Raw genomic sequence first — 15,613 nt, 5'->3', positions numbered from 1 at the left:
GGTTGGAGGTTGAGAAGACGAAAGAAGATATTTGTTAACATTAGGGGTTTGTTGACAGAGGTTTTCAACCTCTTTGGTCTCGATTGTCCTAAAGTGACAAACTGTTCACAGTCAATGCAACTTAAAAGAGCAGTTTGCACTATGTTATGAAATTCACTGCATTCTATATAGCACTAAAAGAGAGATAAATTCAAAGGTAGTTGTTATTTGGTTTTTAGGAGCATTAGCAACTAAGGCCATATTGCTCCGGGGATATGTGGTGGTCATTCCCTGACCTTTCTGCATCCTCCGAATTTGGTGGTCACGGGCTCGAACCCCGGTCTAATCAAGAAGTGTGTGCTATGCACTGCTGCTCCTGCCCACCTGGCTACGGAGGTGCCATATTCAAAGGTATAATACGGCTAAAGCTATATGTCCATCAGAGAAATTATAAGATCTCTACAGGAAAATCTTCTGCTTTTGTGGCCAGCAAGATTTAAACTGCATTGATAACACAAAGGTCTTAACTCACATCAGAAGAAACTTGCCTTTGTAAAGAGTTTCCCTGTTAATGGAAATTCGTTTAAAAGATAGTGCACAAAGATAATAACTGCCTTGTTGGTATTGCACTACTTTCAAACAGATGGTATTGCAAAAAGGCCAATTGGCCATTTATTTAAAAGATGAGACAAACCAGATAACTTTTGCTATACTATAGTTTTGAAGACTCCTATTTCATATACTGCATGACATCAAACTTTACAACTGTTCTGTCAGAACTGTTTTGTTGCCAATAGAGACCAACTGCTACCTGATGAGGGACCAGTTATTTCTGAAACAGGCTGTCAGAGAGGTCTCATCTTTTAAATGAATGGCTAACTAACCTTTAGGCAAGACCATCTATTTGAAAGTAGTGCAATACTCGGGCAGCTCATTGCGAATGCAAGTTTGTTCTATTGTAAGAATTAAGAAATTGTATTATCTATGCAGTTTAAACTTGCTAGCTGCAAAAAACATTTTAAAAACCTAGACGGTCCTTTAAACTGTTTTTGCAAGAGCCTTTTGGGGGGGGGGGATGTCATCCTGTTCTGCATGGATTCTTAAAATCAAATGTAATTGTGCACTGTTTTCATAACATTTCTGCCACTGCCAATTTTTTTTTTTTTTAACCAAATGCATAAAATGTCAATTTTTTTTGCAAAATGCGCCAGATTTTAAACAAATCTGGATTGTAAAGTGCACAATTTTAATCTTTTTTACAAAGATTTCAAATTCTTATAAATCTGAAATCTTTCTGATTTTTCTTATTGAAATCAGCAAGATTAAAACAAAATTTACCACATAATTTTAAAATATGACACGATAAAAGCTTAAAATAAATCAAGTTAACTATAACAGTTAGCACGCTATTGTTTAAATACAGCATACTACAATCTCGAAATATGGATAGATTACCTCATCTTCCTCTTCTTCTTGCCTGACTACTTCTTTATCTGATACCCTAACGACTGACGTCATAAACTCTGCAATTTCTGGTGTTCCAATCAGAGATCTATTAATGTTACGACTGTAATTCTGCAAAAGTGAATCAAAGCTTTGTGCATCTAAGTCATCATCATCGTCATCTTTGATAAAAGGGCCATCTTCCTCTGGCTCAAGTGACGATGACCAGCCATGGTAATGAGATATTTTGTTACCTCTGGTCACATCTGGTGATGGTGAAGTTGATGGAATTTCTTCAAAGCCTTGCTGAAAATCTGGAATAGAACTTGGGGATGCCATCTGACCTGGAATGTCCGTTCTGAAATCTATTTCGCTAGATCCCAAGGACAAACGCTCTATTTCACTACCCTGGTTGGGAATGGAACTATCACTTGGTTTAGGTATATCTGCCTCTATACACACGTGTTCAGATGTATTGCACTTCTCATTTTTGGAAATGTTTGCAAAATTGCTAGCACTGGCTTCGGTTTCATGTACATTATCAACGCTTGCATCACAATTAGATTTAATTTTTGGTTGCCTTTTTGTATGTGGAGATTCTACTCCTCTAGATTTAGTACGACCTTTATGATCTTTAATTCCCTCTTCACTGAGAAGAACTTCAACAACATCAACTGCTGGCATAACAGGTTCTGGTACAACTGGAGGTATCCATAACCCTGCAAGTGTTAAGGGTCCTGCAGGCCAGAGATTTAAAGCACTGCAATTACAAGCTAACTGAAAGTTGAAAATACAAAGTCCTTCAAGAAACTGTTTCATAATATCTGGTTGCTCGTTGTCCATAAAATACGCTGTTGAGCGGTAATAGTTCTGCAACGTATTCTTGTCCCTAAGCATAGTATCAATGTAGCTTGTCATAAGCCCTTCATTCAGGGCTAACCTTAACCATGCCCTACACCTTCCAACGTCAGTTGTGACCTGACTTAATCGACATATTTGCAATAATACATCTTTATGAGAGTACACCATTACAACGGGCCAAAAATCAGGTTCTGGCATCCTATCACTGTTGCCACCTAGCACTAAGACTGCTGTCACTTTGTTTACTAGTTTTTCTTTCAAACCATGCGTAAATATTGCTTCTAGACAGGTACAAATATTAGTGACAGTTTCGCCCCCATAGAGAGGTTCCTCTCTACCCACGTTTTCTTGTTGCAATGCTCGAACTGAACGTCCCAACTCTGTTGTCAACTGCTTTTTAATAACAATTTCCCGAGAGATGTCTTCAATAGTTGGAGAAGTTGCTTTTTTCCACAAGGAAGACATGGCTATCACAGTAAAGTTTCGCATCTGCACATTTTTGCATTCAAAATATAATAAATACTCAACACTTTTTCAAAAAACAAAAATTCGAACTACAGCACATAAAAATAATAGCACAGTACAACAGCCGACTCACACTTCGTAAACAAAACTAGCTAGTATCTTCACTCAATTAAAGCATCACATTTTCGTTTACAATCGTGCCACCTACCGGAGCATAAATTATCATTGAGGTCTGAAAAATAGATCTTAGCTGATTAAAAAAATCCATGTCCCTGAATGCATAGAGCTAATGACACAGGTGCTTCAGTAAGATGTTTTCTGTAAAATCAAGACATGCGCGCGCATGCGTCAATTCGACATATTCTAAATGGCTTATTTCAAATCTTTGACAGTCGTAAAAACTTGTCAGATGGCGTGATGAGTCCCAATGAGACCTAATATCAGATGGCGTGATGAGTCCTAATGAGACCTAATATCAGATGGCCTGATGAGATTAGTGGCACAGAAGAAAACGTGGAACGAATATAAATTATCAGAGGATACACAAATCTACACTAGATATAAATTAGTCCGCAATCAAGTCACAAAGGACGATTTGGCAAGCTAAGGTACATTACAAGGTCATGTAAAGATAATAGCAGATTTCTTTACTTATGTAATCACTAGAAGGAAAAGGAGAAATCATATTGGTCGGCTAGACACGAATGGTTTGACTGTTTGTGAACAAATTGAAAGATATTTTGGATCCACCATTCCCAAAAGAGGAATTTTTATTTTATGGATGGGGATACCAGAAGTATATCAAATTCAAACAGGAAGCTACATGATTTGGCCTTGAAATATTCAAATGTATTCCTAATTCACAAAGGGGGATCAAGAAGTTAGTTGAGTAATTACAAACATATAAGCGTGACTTCTCTTCCAGGGAAAATAATGGAGTCACTGGTTAAAGAAGTAATGTAGGACCATCTAGACGGGAATGTAATTTATATGGCAGTCACAGCATGGATTTTGTTAAGTGGCAATCTTATATGCAACCTGATTGGATACCATGATGGAATTTAAAACAGCTGTAATACTTTTCATGGATATTAGAAGGCCATGAAAAGAATTACAGCTGTTTTAAATTATCTAAAAATGAAAGAAAAGATGTACACTATGTTTTCACTTAGAGACTTAGCGAAGATCATATCAAAGCTTTTTTTGGTTGCCATTACACTAACCGTTGGTCGGGGCAAGCTATCCCGAGGGTGAAAGGGGTGCACTGCAACTGGGCGCCAATGTTCAAGCGCCGCTTGAAAACCTGAAACTTACATACACATATGAAGAAAATTTTAGAGGAGGCACCAAATATCAACTGGCACCCGGGCACCACAACCCTAGGAATGCCTCTGCCGTTGGCGGCCGGACTTATCAAAGAAATATTAATACAGGAGTACCGCAATGAGGCGTTTTATCAGGGCTCCTGTTTACTGCCACCATTGCCCCTCTTTTCAATAACAGGACCGATATAATATCATATGCGGATGATTTAAAGATGCTAACCACTATAAACCTCCTCGGATAACGTGAACGATGTGATAAATGCAATTAACAGCAGCTCACTCAACTAGGAGTGTACCTTAAACTCTTTGGTCTGGAAATCAATCCAGACAAGTCTGCGTGCATAGTCATTTCCAAACCAACAATCATTCAACCCATGCATGAAGGAAAAATCATAATCATCAAAAGCGTAGCAAAGCATCGTGACCTCGGGGTGATCTTTGACACAAAGCTACGTTTCAACCACCATCTTGAACACCTACGTCTGCAATGGAGTCGAAATCGCTGGATGGCGAAACAGCACCTTCTCTATGTCATGAACCCCGACACTACCAAGAAATACATCCAGGCTGCCATTTTCCAACGCATCCTCTACAGAGTAGAAATTTGAAGTTCTGCCACCAAAACCACACTAAAGCCATTATATGCAGCCAAGTTTTGGTTACTGAAATGGGCCACATGGAAGTCTAAGTTACAGGCTGGAACGTTCCAGTCTCGGGCTGGGACGATTGATAGTGAAGATGGAAGAGAGATGCCTAACTTTCACTGTAAAATTGCTCATGGGAAAGATCTCCGCTCCCAACATCTGGTATGTGGGCCAATGGAAAATTCCCCCTCCTGCACTGAGAGCAATGCCTCAGCTGTGCTCAACCCATGGGAGACTGCACATGCCTGAGAGATTTCTGCGCACATAAACAAGGATACAGTCACTTGACATGGATCTGAATAATTTCGCCTGTGACAAGCAGTACAGAAGAAGGATCTTATTGCAGGCATGTGATCTGCTCCCTGCCTAGTAGTGTACAATGGAAAACTATCGGTGCCACTCTACCTGTGAACCACATATCCTCTTATCTAGATGTAGGGAGAACTGGCTCACATGGTATCTGATCATGGATTTTTATTTTATTGATTTATTATTGTTATTTTGTTATTAGCATTATATATTGTTACTCAATATCACTATTTTGTAAATTTATATCCATGTAAAACCCTTGACGGCATGCCGTGATGGACATATTGTATAGTATCTTTACGTTCGATAAAGATTAATTATTATTATTATTATGGAGATTAGATGGTGTTAAGAACAATCGTACATATGGACAATATGAATCTGCATATAACAAGCTAATGGTTCGCAATAAGTATCAGTGGAAGAGGCAACTGCATTCAACTAAATAGAATTCTAATGCTTTCTATTGTGAATGCGATTTTGACCATGATTAAGAATTTAATATACTATATTTTAAATTTTAAATTTTATGAATATTAATAGCTTACTTTGAACAACCTGAGTGGGTTTACTATTAAAATTAAACTAATATTTGAATGATAAAACTTGGGCAGCATACTGATCGTGGGCGCCAGCAGCACCTTTGGATTTCGAAGTAATACACAATTTTTAATATTTTCACTAATTTATTGAAACAATACAAATTCTTTCTTTCAAAATACAAGTACTTTCTCCCACCGATCATGAAATGTTGGCTCAGCTGTACACGTAAATCAGTCAAACTTAACTTAATTAAAATATTCCATGTATTCGAAAATTTATGAACAAAAAATTTACTCCCACATGCACCACCTTGCAAAATATTCTGCCGGCGGCCATGGATGTAAAAATCGCCCAAAATATTTTTGCCTACAGGGAATAACTTTTCACAGATAAATTCCACAGGCCCTTTTCATGAAATGGACCACTCTTTCAGTAGCGTATTCGTACTAATAGCAGGTTAGCAGATATATAGTGATACTAGGTGACTTCTTTATGATTGCCATATTTCCCCCTCCCCTTCAAATACGGAGGACAAAATGGCTTCGACATAAAGAATATGGAAAATAAACGTACTGTATACCGTTCTATGTTTCAGGGAGGGGATTAAATATGTAATAATCCTGTCCCTGGAATTAAATGAATACATTTAATTAATAATTAAAGAAAGGAAATTATTATTTAGATACGATATTAATAATTTTAATTAATTATAATATTAATTAGATTATAAAATAAAATAATTATTAAATAACACGGATTTAGGAGAATTATCCTGTCTTCTCACGTGTTTTTATTTTGCAGCTAACGGGATTTAACCTGCTTAGTTATATCTCATGGCGTTAATACTCATAGCCGAACAAATATCACTTCGCAACAAGTTACACTGACATTGCACTACATTCAAATAAATTATATTACCACATGATTAAACTGCCATTTCTTTAAAAAATGAGACTATGGCTAAATAGCAGATTCACCTTTTGGCGATGTAATATTATCTCCAAAACGTTAATCTGCACTACAAACTATTTTTAAGCAAAAATGTGTCTGAATGTAGTGGAATAGGAGGCAAACTCGTTGTTAAGGCAAACTATAAATTTTTAACTTCCTGACAAATTGCCAAACGGCCCACGTAGTCTTTAGCAACCATATCAAATCAGCCATCGCCCCCTGCGGTGGAGGATATGGTGGTATGTTAGTTTCTCCACTGTTCATTCTTCTGCAAGCATTAAGATCATTGCATTGACTAAGCAGTTTCAATCCTACTAGCAGCAAAAAATAGGTATCGAATGGTGTTAGTGAAAAGACAGAATAATTGCAATAATTGCTGTATTTATGATTTATTTTAAATATATTACTGCGATTTTCATTATTAAAATTAAAGTTATGTATAATAAAATATAATATTTTTTACACGTTCTTATATAAAATGATCTGGTATTGACTTTCAAAAACATTTTTTAGAAAGTTGTTTCGTGAAATTGGCATTTGGTTTCACCATTAACCTTTTTGGCGCTATTATTTGTTCAAAAGTAGTGCAATACCTCACTGGAAGTATTGCACTACACAGAAACTCACTGGAAGGCAAAGTTTGTTCTGCTGTTGGCATACATGAGTAACATGACTGCTATAAAACTTGAGAGGATAGCCTCCCAATTCTATATAATTCAATAATTATTTAATATTAGAATTTAATTAATATTACTATTGATTAAAATTAGATTAATTAATATTATAAATAAAGACATTTTCATCTACATGTAATTATTAATATTGTGATTATTAATTACATAAATCCGTATTTTCATTTATTTAATTCTTCTCCAGAAATACAGAATAGTGTGTTTATTTTCGTTTTTTTTTTTTTTTTCAAAAGAATGCCAAAATGCTTGGCATTCTTTTGGAATAATTTTCAACTGCATATTCAGAACATTCTGAATTAAATTTAGGTTCTGAATTAAAGTTAACAAATAGGGTTGTGGGTCTCAGATGCAACACTCTTCAATTGATTTACAAAATAGTATTGATACCAATTATCACATAAGCTTCTTGCATTTGATTTCACTATGCCAATCTTATTTCCATCTGGTCTCAACTTAATAGCATTCAAAGAACCTTCCTATTGGCTATTATTCGCTCCTGTAAATCGACTCCAACACTGCAGACTGTTGCAGGAACCTTACCTCTTGAACCTCCATGATTTGTACAGTGACTTCGGTTACAATAACATTCCTCAAACTTTTGAAAATATGCACTTTTGTTTCTTTGGATCAGCCCATCTGCTGATCCAAAGAAACAAAAGTGCAAAGTTTTTGATGAATTTATGACCCCCTTAACGTTTGAACAGCTGAATCCAAGGAATCAGTAACTAAACTCTTTATTCCCAAAGTATCTTTTTCAACTTCTAAAACTGTTCATAAATAGTTTTCACTAGGACTGTTTCTTGTTGCTGTTGTTATTGTTATAGGATTTTATGCACATCAGTGACTTAGGCCATATATTGTCTATAAATTGCACGTGTTCTGTGGTCAATTTGCCTACAATCATAAGATTGTAGTTCTCACACGTGGTGATCAGCCTTTGAGAGTCTGTGAGGAAGAATGGGCTATGGTCCAGATCTTTCCAACTACCAACATGAAATGATTGTTGGGGAAGGGGGGGAGTTCAGTTGTTTGTTTATTTGGTTTTTAGGAGCATTAGCAACTAAGGCCATATTGCTCCGGGAATATGCGGTGGTCATTCCCTGACCTTTCCGCATGCTCCGTATTTGGTGGTGACGGGCTCGAACCCCGGTCTAATCAAGAAGCGTGTGCTACGCACTGCTGCTCCTTCCCACCTGGCTACGGAGGCGCCTGGGGGGGGGGAGTCAGAGCTTGTAGGTGACAGTACAGTATCTCGAAAACAGCCAACATCGTTAAGTGCTACCATTCTGTGGTGTCAAGTCTACTATGACTGACTCTAGCCAACAACTAGCCAAAGGTCACATGTGGGACAGCCACCTGTTGTACCAGGCATGAGAAGTATGTGGTTTCTTCAGTTCAGCTGTATAAGAGGTAACATAGTGTATTGACCGCACCCTGATCTGGCATTTCAATTCATCACAAAAGTGCACAATCAGATTGTGATGCTGGACTTTGGCCAGCCAGGCAACTTATGAATTTTTACCCTGAAACCAAATTTTCACATTGCTTGCTGTATGAGCGGAATATTATCCTTCTGGAATCTGGTTCATTTCCATAAAATTAGCAGTAGCACCACACAATTTCCCAAGTCAAAGAATTACAATTACTTGCCAAAAATTAAATCAACTACTGGCTGGTTAATTCACATTGCCAGATCTCTTTGGAACCTCAAATCTAGAACATTGGGTTTATACTACAAATCTATATTCCTCCCAATTGTTACATATGCCGCGGGTGCGTGTGGTTCCCGTGTTCAAAACTCTCTCATTCTTAAAATTCTTCTACAGACGCAAAGATCCTTCCTTTTGGCCACGAGCAGGGCATGTAGAACTGTTTCTACTGATGCCCTGCTAGTTCTGAATGGGCGCCTTCCCATTCATTTAGAAATTATCCTTGCATTTCTTAAATTTCACAGGAGGCGTCTTACCCCTGCTTCCATTGGTGCTTTTGAAAATAATTATAATAACTCTACCGACCTTGAAGTTTCTCGACTGCTCAGTTTAGCCCTTGATGAGTGGCAGCTCTCTTGGGATGACTCTTCCCTTGGCAGAATTACTTTCTCCTTCCTTCCTAAAGTCTTTGTAAAATCTAAGAATCTTTCCTGGCTTCAACCTGGACTTTTTTCCTCTTTTCTTCTTACGGGTCACGGCCTTAACTCCCGCCTTTTTAGGTTTGGACTGGTCCCCTCTCCTCTTTGTCATTGTGGAGCTGAGGAGACGGTGGAACATTTAGTCCTAAATTGCAACATATATTTAGATTTACGTTACCAGCTCATGTTAGACACTAATGTTTACACCCTAGATGATTTCCCAAAATTTTTGGAAACATCAGAATCCTTCTCAGCTTTTTGTAACTATGCTAACTCCGTGTTTAGAAGACGAAAGATGCTAAACACAGCTCATCCTGTTTAACTCAAAATTTTGGATTAAAAAAAAAAAAAAAAAATATTGTTTAGAATTACAACTTCCTCTTTATGTAATTGTGATCTTAATTTTATTATGACTCTCGGAGTTAATAGCCTTGTTAAATCTCAAGTTTTCCTCATTGTGTGTTAAGATACTAGAATTGCAGTTCTAACAAAATCACTGAAGGTTATTAGATTGCTTGTTATTTAGTGTAACTGTTTAAAACTCTTACCAACTATTGTTCAGACAAGTTCTTCTGGGCTTCTCAGAAGTCTCGTCTTCTCACTGTAAATTTTTGGAAAATTTTGTAATTAGATGCTAAGTTAAGTTAAGTTATTTTCTTGGTGTCTCAGACACAATTAAAATTGTTTCTTGAGTTTTCCTTTCTCTGGCTGGCTGAGGTTGGGCTCCTCTTCCAGTCGGAGAAACCTAACTTTCCTCTCTGTTCTTAGTTGTTAATTCATCCTACCGTTTTCTGCTCCTTTCTTAAGAGAATATCTCTCTTCTTTCTTTGTCCTACTTCTCCTTCCCATAACTTTCACGGGTTTACCACTGGTTAGAAACCCTCTTTGCGGTTACTAACCCCTGGAGCGCCTCCTCGTGGCAAGGTACGGGAGTCTGGACGCAGGTGGCTTCCCCCCCTGCCTCCAGGCTGCAAAGTCTCCAGGGCCGGCAAACAACACCCATCAGAACCTACACTAAAACATACACACATACATTTACACACACTTGCCGGCTATAAATAAACTACAGAAGATACAGCGGTATATAGGGGAAACCCTGGAGGCCGCAATCATTACACGAATACCTTGTACTTGCCATTAATGGCATTTTAGCAATATAACCAAAGCTCTGAACATAGACCACAGCGCCAGGTGCATTTTACATAAGTTATTATATGGGTTGTTAATTTTTTTTCTTCACTAACAATAGACAATTGTATGATCATTACACAAACTCAGTCGTATTATATAATTATTGTGATTTTAAAGTGTTGGGAGCGGTAATAACTTTTATGACTCTGAGATAGATAAAATCTCAGTATGTGCACTGCATTCAATGAAATTAATAAAAACTAATATAATAGTTTTAATATAATAGTGCAGTGGTTCCGAAAGTGGGCGATATCTCCCCCCCCCCCCCAGTGATAGTTGGAGTACTTAGGGGAGCGCTAAGGCGCTTATTTGTTATTTGTTATTTGGTTTTTAGGAGCATTAGCAACTAAGGCCATATTGCTCCGGGATATGCGGTGGTCATTCCTTGACCTTTCCGCATACTCCGTATTTGGTGGTGACGGGCTCGAACCCCGGCGCAAAGGGGTGGTAAGGGTGTGTTGGAGGAGGTGAATCCCTCCGAGCGCTTTGATCGCTTATTTACGATTGACCAAGCTAGAGCCGAGGGAGGAGTACATACTTTCCTCGCTTCTTTTTTAAAGTTTTACTTCCTTATCGCTTTCAAAGCTATTTCCTTTGGTCACTGTTTGTATTTACGATACAGAGTTGTCACTGGATAGCCAATTATTGGTAATAGCTATTGATGTTGTCATAAAATAGTTACCCTTCACCTGTGGTAAGTGACTGTTTATACATATATACAGGGTGTCTCAAAAATATTGGTACAAACGTTTATGGGAGGTAGGTAACATCTAAAGGAATGTGAATCGCATAGGAACCCATAACCGGAAACGTCACGGGAAAGTAGTAGCAGAGGCACAAGAAGCAGAAATGACACAAGACAGTAGTAATTAGTGGCAAACATTTATTTGACATAATATTAACAACGGAGTACGAGATGGATGCATTTCATGATGTTACAACAGATGCTCGAAGGTTCCACCATGAGACGCGATGCATGCGTGACACCAACGCAGCATGGATTGGCGGACACGGTCAAACACACCTAGAGTTTCTTTGACAGTAGCAGCAGCGCAGACAAGTCTTGCCACGAGATCCATTTCCGTCTCCACAGGCGATTCATACACGATAGATTTGAGGACTCCCCACAGAAATCAAGGCTCCATAAATCAGGAGAGCGTGGGGGCCAGGCAACGGGTCCACCACGGCCAATCCATCGACGCCCAAAACGCCTGTTCAAATGGTCACGAACACACCTTCCATAATGGGCAGACACCCCGTCATGTTGAAACCAAATGTTGCGTCTCACATTTGCTGGAACATCATCGAGTAACCCTGGTAGAACTTGTTCAAGAAAGATCCGATATTTAGCGGAGTTCACGCGGGATGGTAACAGGTATGGGCCGACTAAGCAGTCACCGACCATACCTGCCCACACATTTATTGCGAAGCGATGTTGTGCCGCATGGGGGTGCACACCGTGTGGGTTGTCGTGAGCCCACACATGAGCATTGTGCTGATTGAATAAGCCTTCCCGAGTGAAATAAGCCTCATCAGTGAACAAAACATAGGCTGGAAAATTCAAGTCTTGAACACTTTCTTGGAGAAACTACTGCGCAAAAGCCACACGTGCAGGATGATCTTGGGGGAGCAGTAACTGAACCCTTTGGAGATGAAAGGGGTGTAAGGAATCGTCGTGCCAGACACGCTGTACACTGCAACGAGACACTCCTAAGGCAGAGGCAACGGCACGTGTGCTGATAGTAGGATTATTCTGGACGGCTTTCAACACACTTTCTTTCATGGCGGGAGTTCGCGTCGAACGTTTTTTTTTTTTTTTTTTTTGGTAGTTGTTGGCGCATCGGCTTCTGTGGCTATAATGCACCTCTCAAGGTTTTTTTTTGCAGTACTTTGATCCAAGCTCGAGGCGGGATTCGAACCCGCGACCTTTGGGTTGCCAGGCAGGCACTTTACCCACCTGGCTAGCCCGGTCGGCAACGCGTCGAACGTGGTCTGCCCGCACTAAACTACAAAAAATACTTTGAACTTTGAACTTTGCCCGCACTACTGGGGTGGGGGCGGAGACGCCGTCCCCACCGCGAGGCCAAAGGTTGTTCTATCTTGTTTTAGATCTGTTTAGTCAAATTAGACTATTGTAATTGTTAATTAAAAATGACCAATGTTAAGGTTGTAACAAATGTAACAATTATGATGTAAGTGGCAGATGAGCTGCGGCTCAGGGGGCCCTTAGGTGTAGTTTGATTAAATGAAATGCCCGCACTACTCCTGTTACCTCTAAATGACCCATAATCGCACAAAGTTTGATGCACACGCGCAAACAAACGGAGGTCCGGTACATGTCTGTCAGGGAAGGGTTCTCCATAAATTCGTTGAGCGGCTCGTCCATTGCCCTCTGCTAATCCATACACTAGGTGCATGTCTGCCAGCTCACAGTTGGTATATCGACGTATGCTCTTCGTGCAGCGACTACTGCTTGAATGAGTAAACCAGAAATTTTCCCTCTCGCGAACTGATGAACAGCGCCTTCTACCGACTTACCGTGACGTTTCCGGTTATGGGTTCCTATGCGATTCACATTCCTTTAGATGTTACCTACCTCCCCTAAACGTTTGTACCAATATTTTTGAGACACCCCGTATAACTACTTACCAAATAAGTAGTTATACAGTATGTAAATATTGTATGCTGGTTTTAGTGTAATCCATCCATCGCATTAAGAATTTATTGAATAGTGAAGTAGAAATGTGGTATCTAAGACTCTTAATGAATAACTATCAGGCTTTGAAAAGCAGGTATTACTAGATTAAATTAATTAATTTTGTTGAATAAATTAAACTAAAAAGTTTTTATTGAATAAATGTACAATTAATTGTTACTGTTTTGAATTTTATTGTGTTATTGTCTTCCTCAGTGGACTTTGCAAACCACTAGTCTGAATAATGCTTTTTATAGGGTAAGGTTTATAGGTTTGTCATTTATGGAACCAAAGGGGCAGGTGGCCGAAAAAAAGCTTCAGAACCACTGTAATAGTGTATGTATTTCTTATCCAATTTTATGGCTGGCTGTTTTATTAAATTGAAATATTATTGATTTCTATTAAAAAAATAATAATTGCAAATATACAATATTTTTACAAGGCCCATTTAAGGGAAACGGGAGAAACTGCAGCCCTGTATCCCAACTATAATAAGTAGCCCAAAAATTATTTATATCCCCAAAATTGTACTGTGCTCTGCTCCGAGAGTGCTTCAATGGGCCCTGATTTTATCTAATTTATTCGTTAAATAGGCTTTTTCGCGCTATTTTGACCAAGTAACCATTATATATATAATATTTCTTCCACGGGAAAATGTTGCTGCACAAATTGGAGCAGTGTGGCATTGGAGGCAAATTGCTGCTAGGGATAAAGGGATGGTTGAGTGGGAGAAGACAGATAGTGGTATCAATAGACACTGTTCGTGGACTAATGTTATTAGTGGAGTCCCCCAGGGTTCAGTGTTGGGTCCATTGTTGTTTTCTGTATTTATTAATGATACTGATGATGGTATATCAGGCTTAATGTCTAAGGTTGCAGACGATACGAAGGTTGGTAGGGTTGTTAATGACAGTAAGCTACTGCAAAAGAGAGAGAGAGAGAGAGAGAGAAATCAGTGTTGGAGAAAACTTCCTGTTTCTGATCTTCCCTAATAAAAATGACAAGGCAGTGCTGGCCGAAGCTGTCAAAGTTGTTGATGGTAAGAACCAGTGGCGGATTACCTATTAAGGCAATGAGGCACGTGCCTAGGGCCCTAGGCTTTGGGGGGGGGTCCCCAAGCCAAGACATTTTTCTATAGTGTTCTAAAATAGATTAATGTTTTTAGTAAACATCATAAAAATCTTGATTAAGCGAAAATTTAAGCAAAAAATCAAAAGTACAAAATTTCATTTCTTTGCCACCTAACCTTTATTTATTATTTATTATTTATTCTTTTTTTTTTATTATTATTATTTTTGGGGGGCTCCCAAATATAATTTGCCTAGGGGCCCCAACTATCCTTAATCCACCACTGGTAAGAACAACTGTCATGTTAGGGTCACCCAAGAACTAACTTATGTGCCCATATAAAAATGACTGGCATCGTTTGAAGATTGCATCTGAAAAATGGCAGCAAAAGTTTTAATTTTTCTAAATGCAAGATTCTGCATCTGGGGAACCGAAATCCAGGACTAGTAAGCTGGGGGGAAAGGGTTAAAAGTAGTTCGGGAAGAAATAGATTTAGGGTTTTTGATATAACCAGGTATGAAATTTATGATTAAGTATAAACATCTGTCTCAGTTGTTGTTGTTGTTCTGGGTGTTTTTTGGCACAAGGGCCTCCTGAGCCATATTGTGCCACATCTGTCTAGGAAAGCACATTATGTTCTTTATGATTTATAGCATCTTTTTTCTTTTTTTTTTTTTTTTACATGGTGCAAGGAAGCCTATGGCTTATGCTACACCAACCAAAAAATAAAATAAAAATAAATAAAATAAAATAAGTAGGGGTAGGGTAGTCAGCGATTGGTTGAATGTTGTAGGATTTTAGGTGCATCAGCAACCTAGGCCATATTTCGCCGTATATAATAATATTCTGTAAATTGCTTGTTTTATGTGGTCAGTTTGCTGCACGATAGCCTAACTAACTCAGCCACATTGTGGAAAGGCTGATAGAAATTCCTGGCGTAATTGACAAAATTCGAACTCAGGTCTTTTCCACCCAGTGTGGGGAGGATAGTGATTATACTAACTGTACTACCGATGAGTGCTCAGCAACTAGAAACAGGCAGTTACTTCAAAAAGACATAGACACTCATGAGTTAAAACATTATGATTACCTACCTAATAGCGTGTTGGTCTGCCATTCGCCATGATAACTGTTTGTACCAGGCGTAGCATCGACTTCACGAAACCGCGAAAGGTGCCCTCGGGTATCCTGGACCAGCTGGCCCGAATGGAGGGGTAGACTGGATTCCGCCCCTGACCGAAGGATGTCACACAGTTCAGCAACTGAGTCTGCGGGGATGTAGCACAGTGGTATCGTCACCGTCCTCCCCACGCGCCGGG

The 15,613-nt window shown here is 38.9% G+C and overlaps 1 protein-coding gene across 1 annotated transcript in view; it reads right to left on the bottom strand.

The window, feature by feature from the left end:
* Window positions 1–2,777, bottom strand: part of Plekhm1 (Pleckstrin homology and RUN domain containing M1) — a 52,955-nt gene extending 50,178 nt beyond the window's left edge. The window contains exon 1 of the mRNA XM_090389337.1: window positions 1,435–2,777. Within this exon, the coding sequence (XP_090245463.1) occupies window positions 1,435–2,772 (1,338 nt within the window). The 5' untranslated portion in view covers window positions 2,773–2,777. The remainder of the gene's footprint in view (window positions 1–1,434) is intronic.
* Between the last annotated feature and the right edge of the window lie 12,836 nt (window positions 2,778–15,613).

This window comes from Mastigoproctus giganteus, unplaced genomic scaffold (genome assembly GCF_048544385.1).
Source record: "Mastigoproctus giganteus isolate SK-2022 unplaced genomic scaffold, ASM4854438v1 scaffold_15, whole genome shotgun sequence".
In the NCBI taxonomy this organism is placed as follows: Eukaryota; Metazoa; Arthropoda; class Arachnida; order Uropygi; family Thelyphonidae; genus Mastigoproctus; species Mastigoproctus giganteus.
The sequence above is the reverse complement of the archived record's forward strand: the minus strand, read 5'-3'. Positions and strand labels throughout refer to the sequence as shown.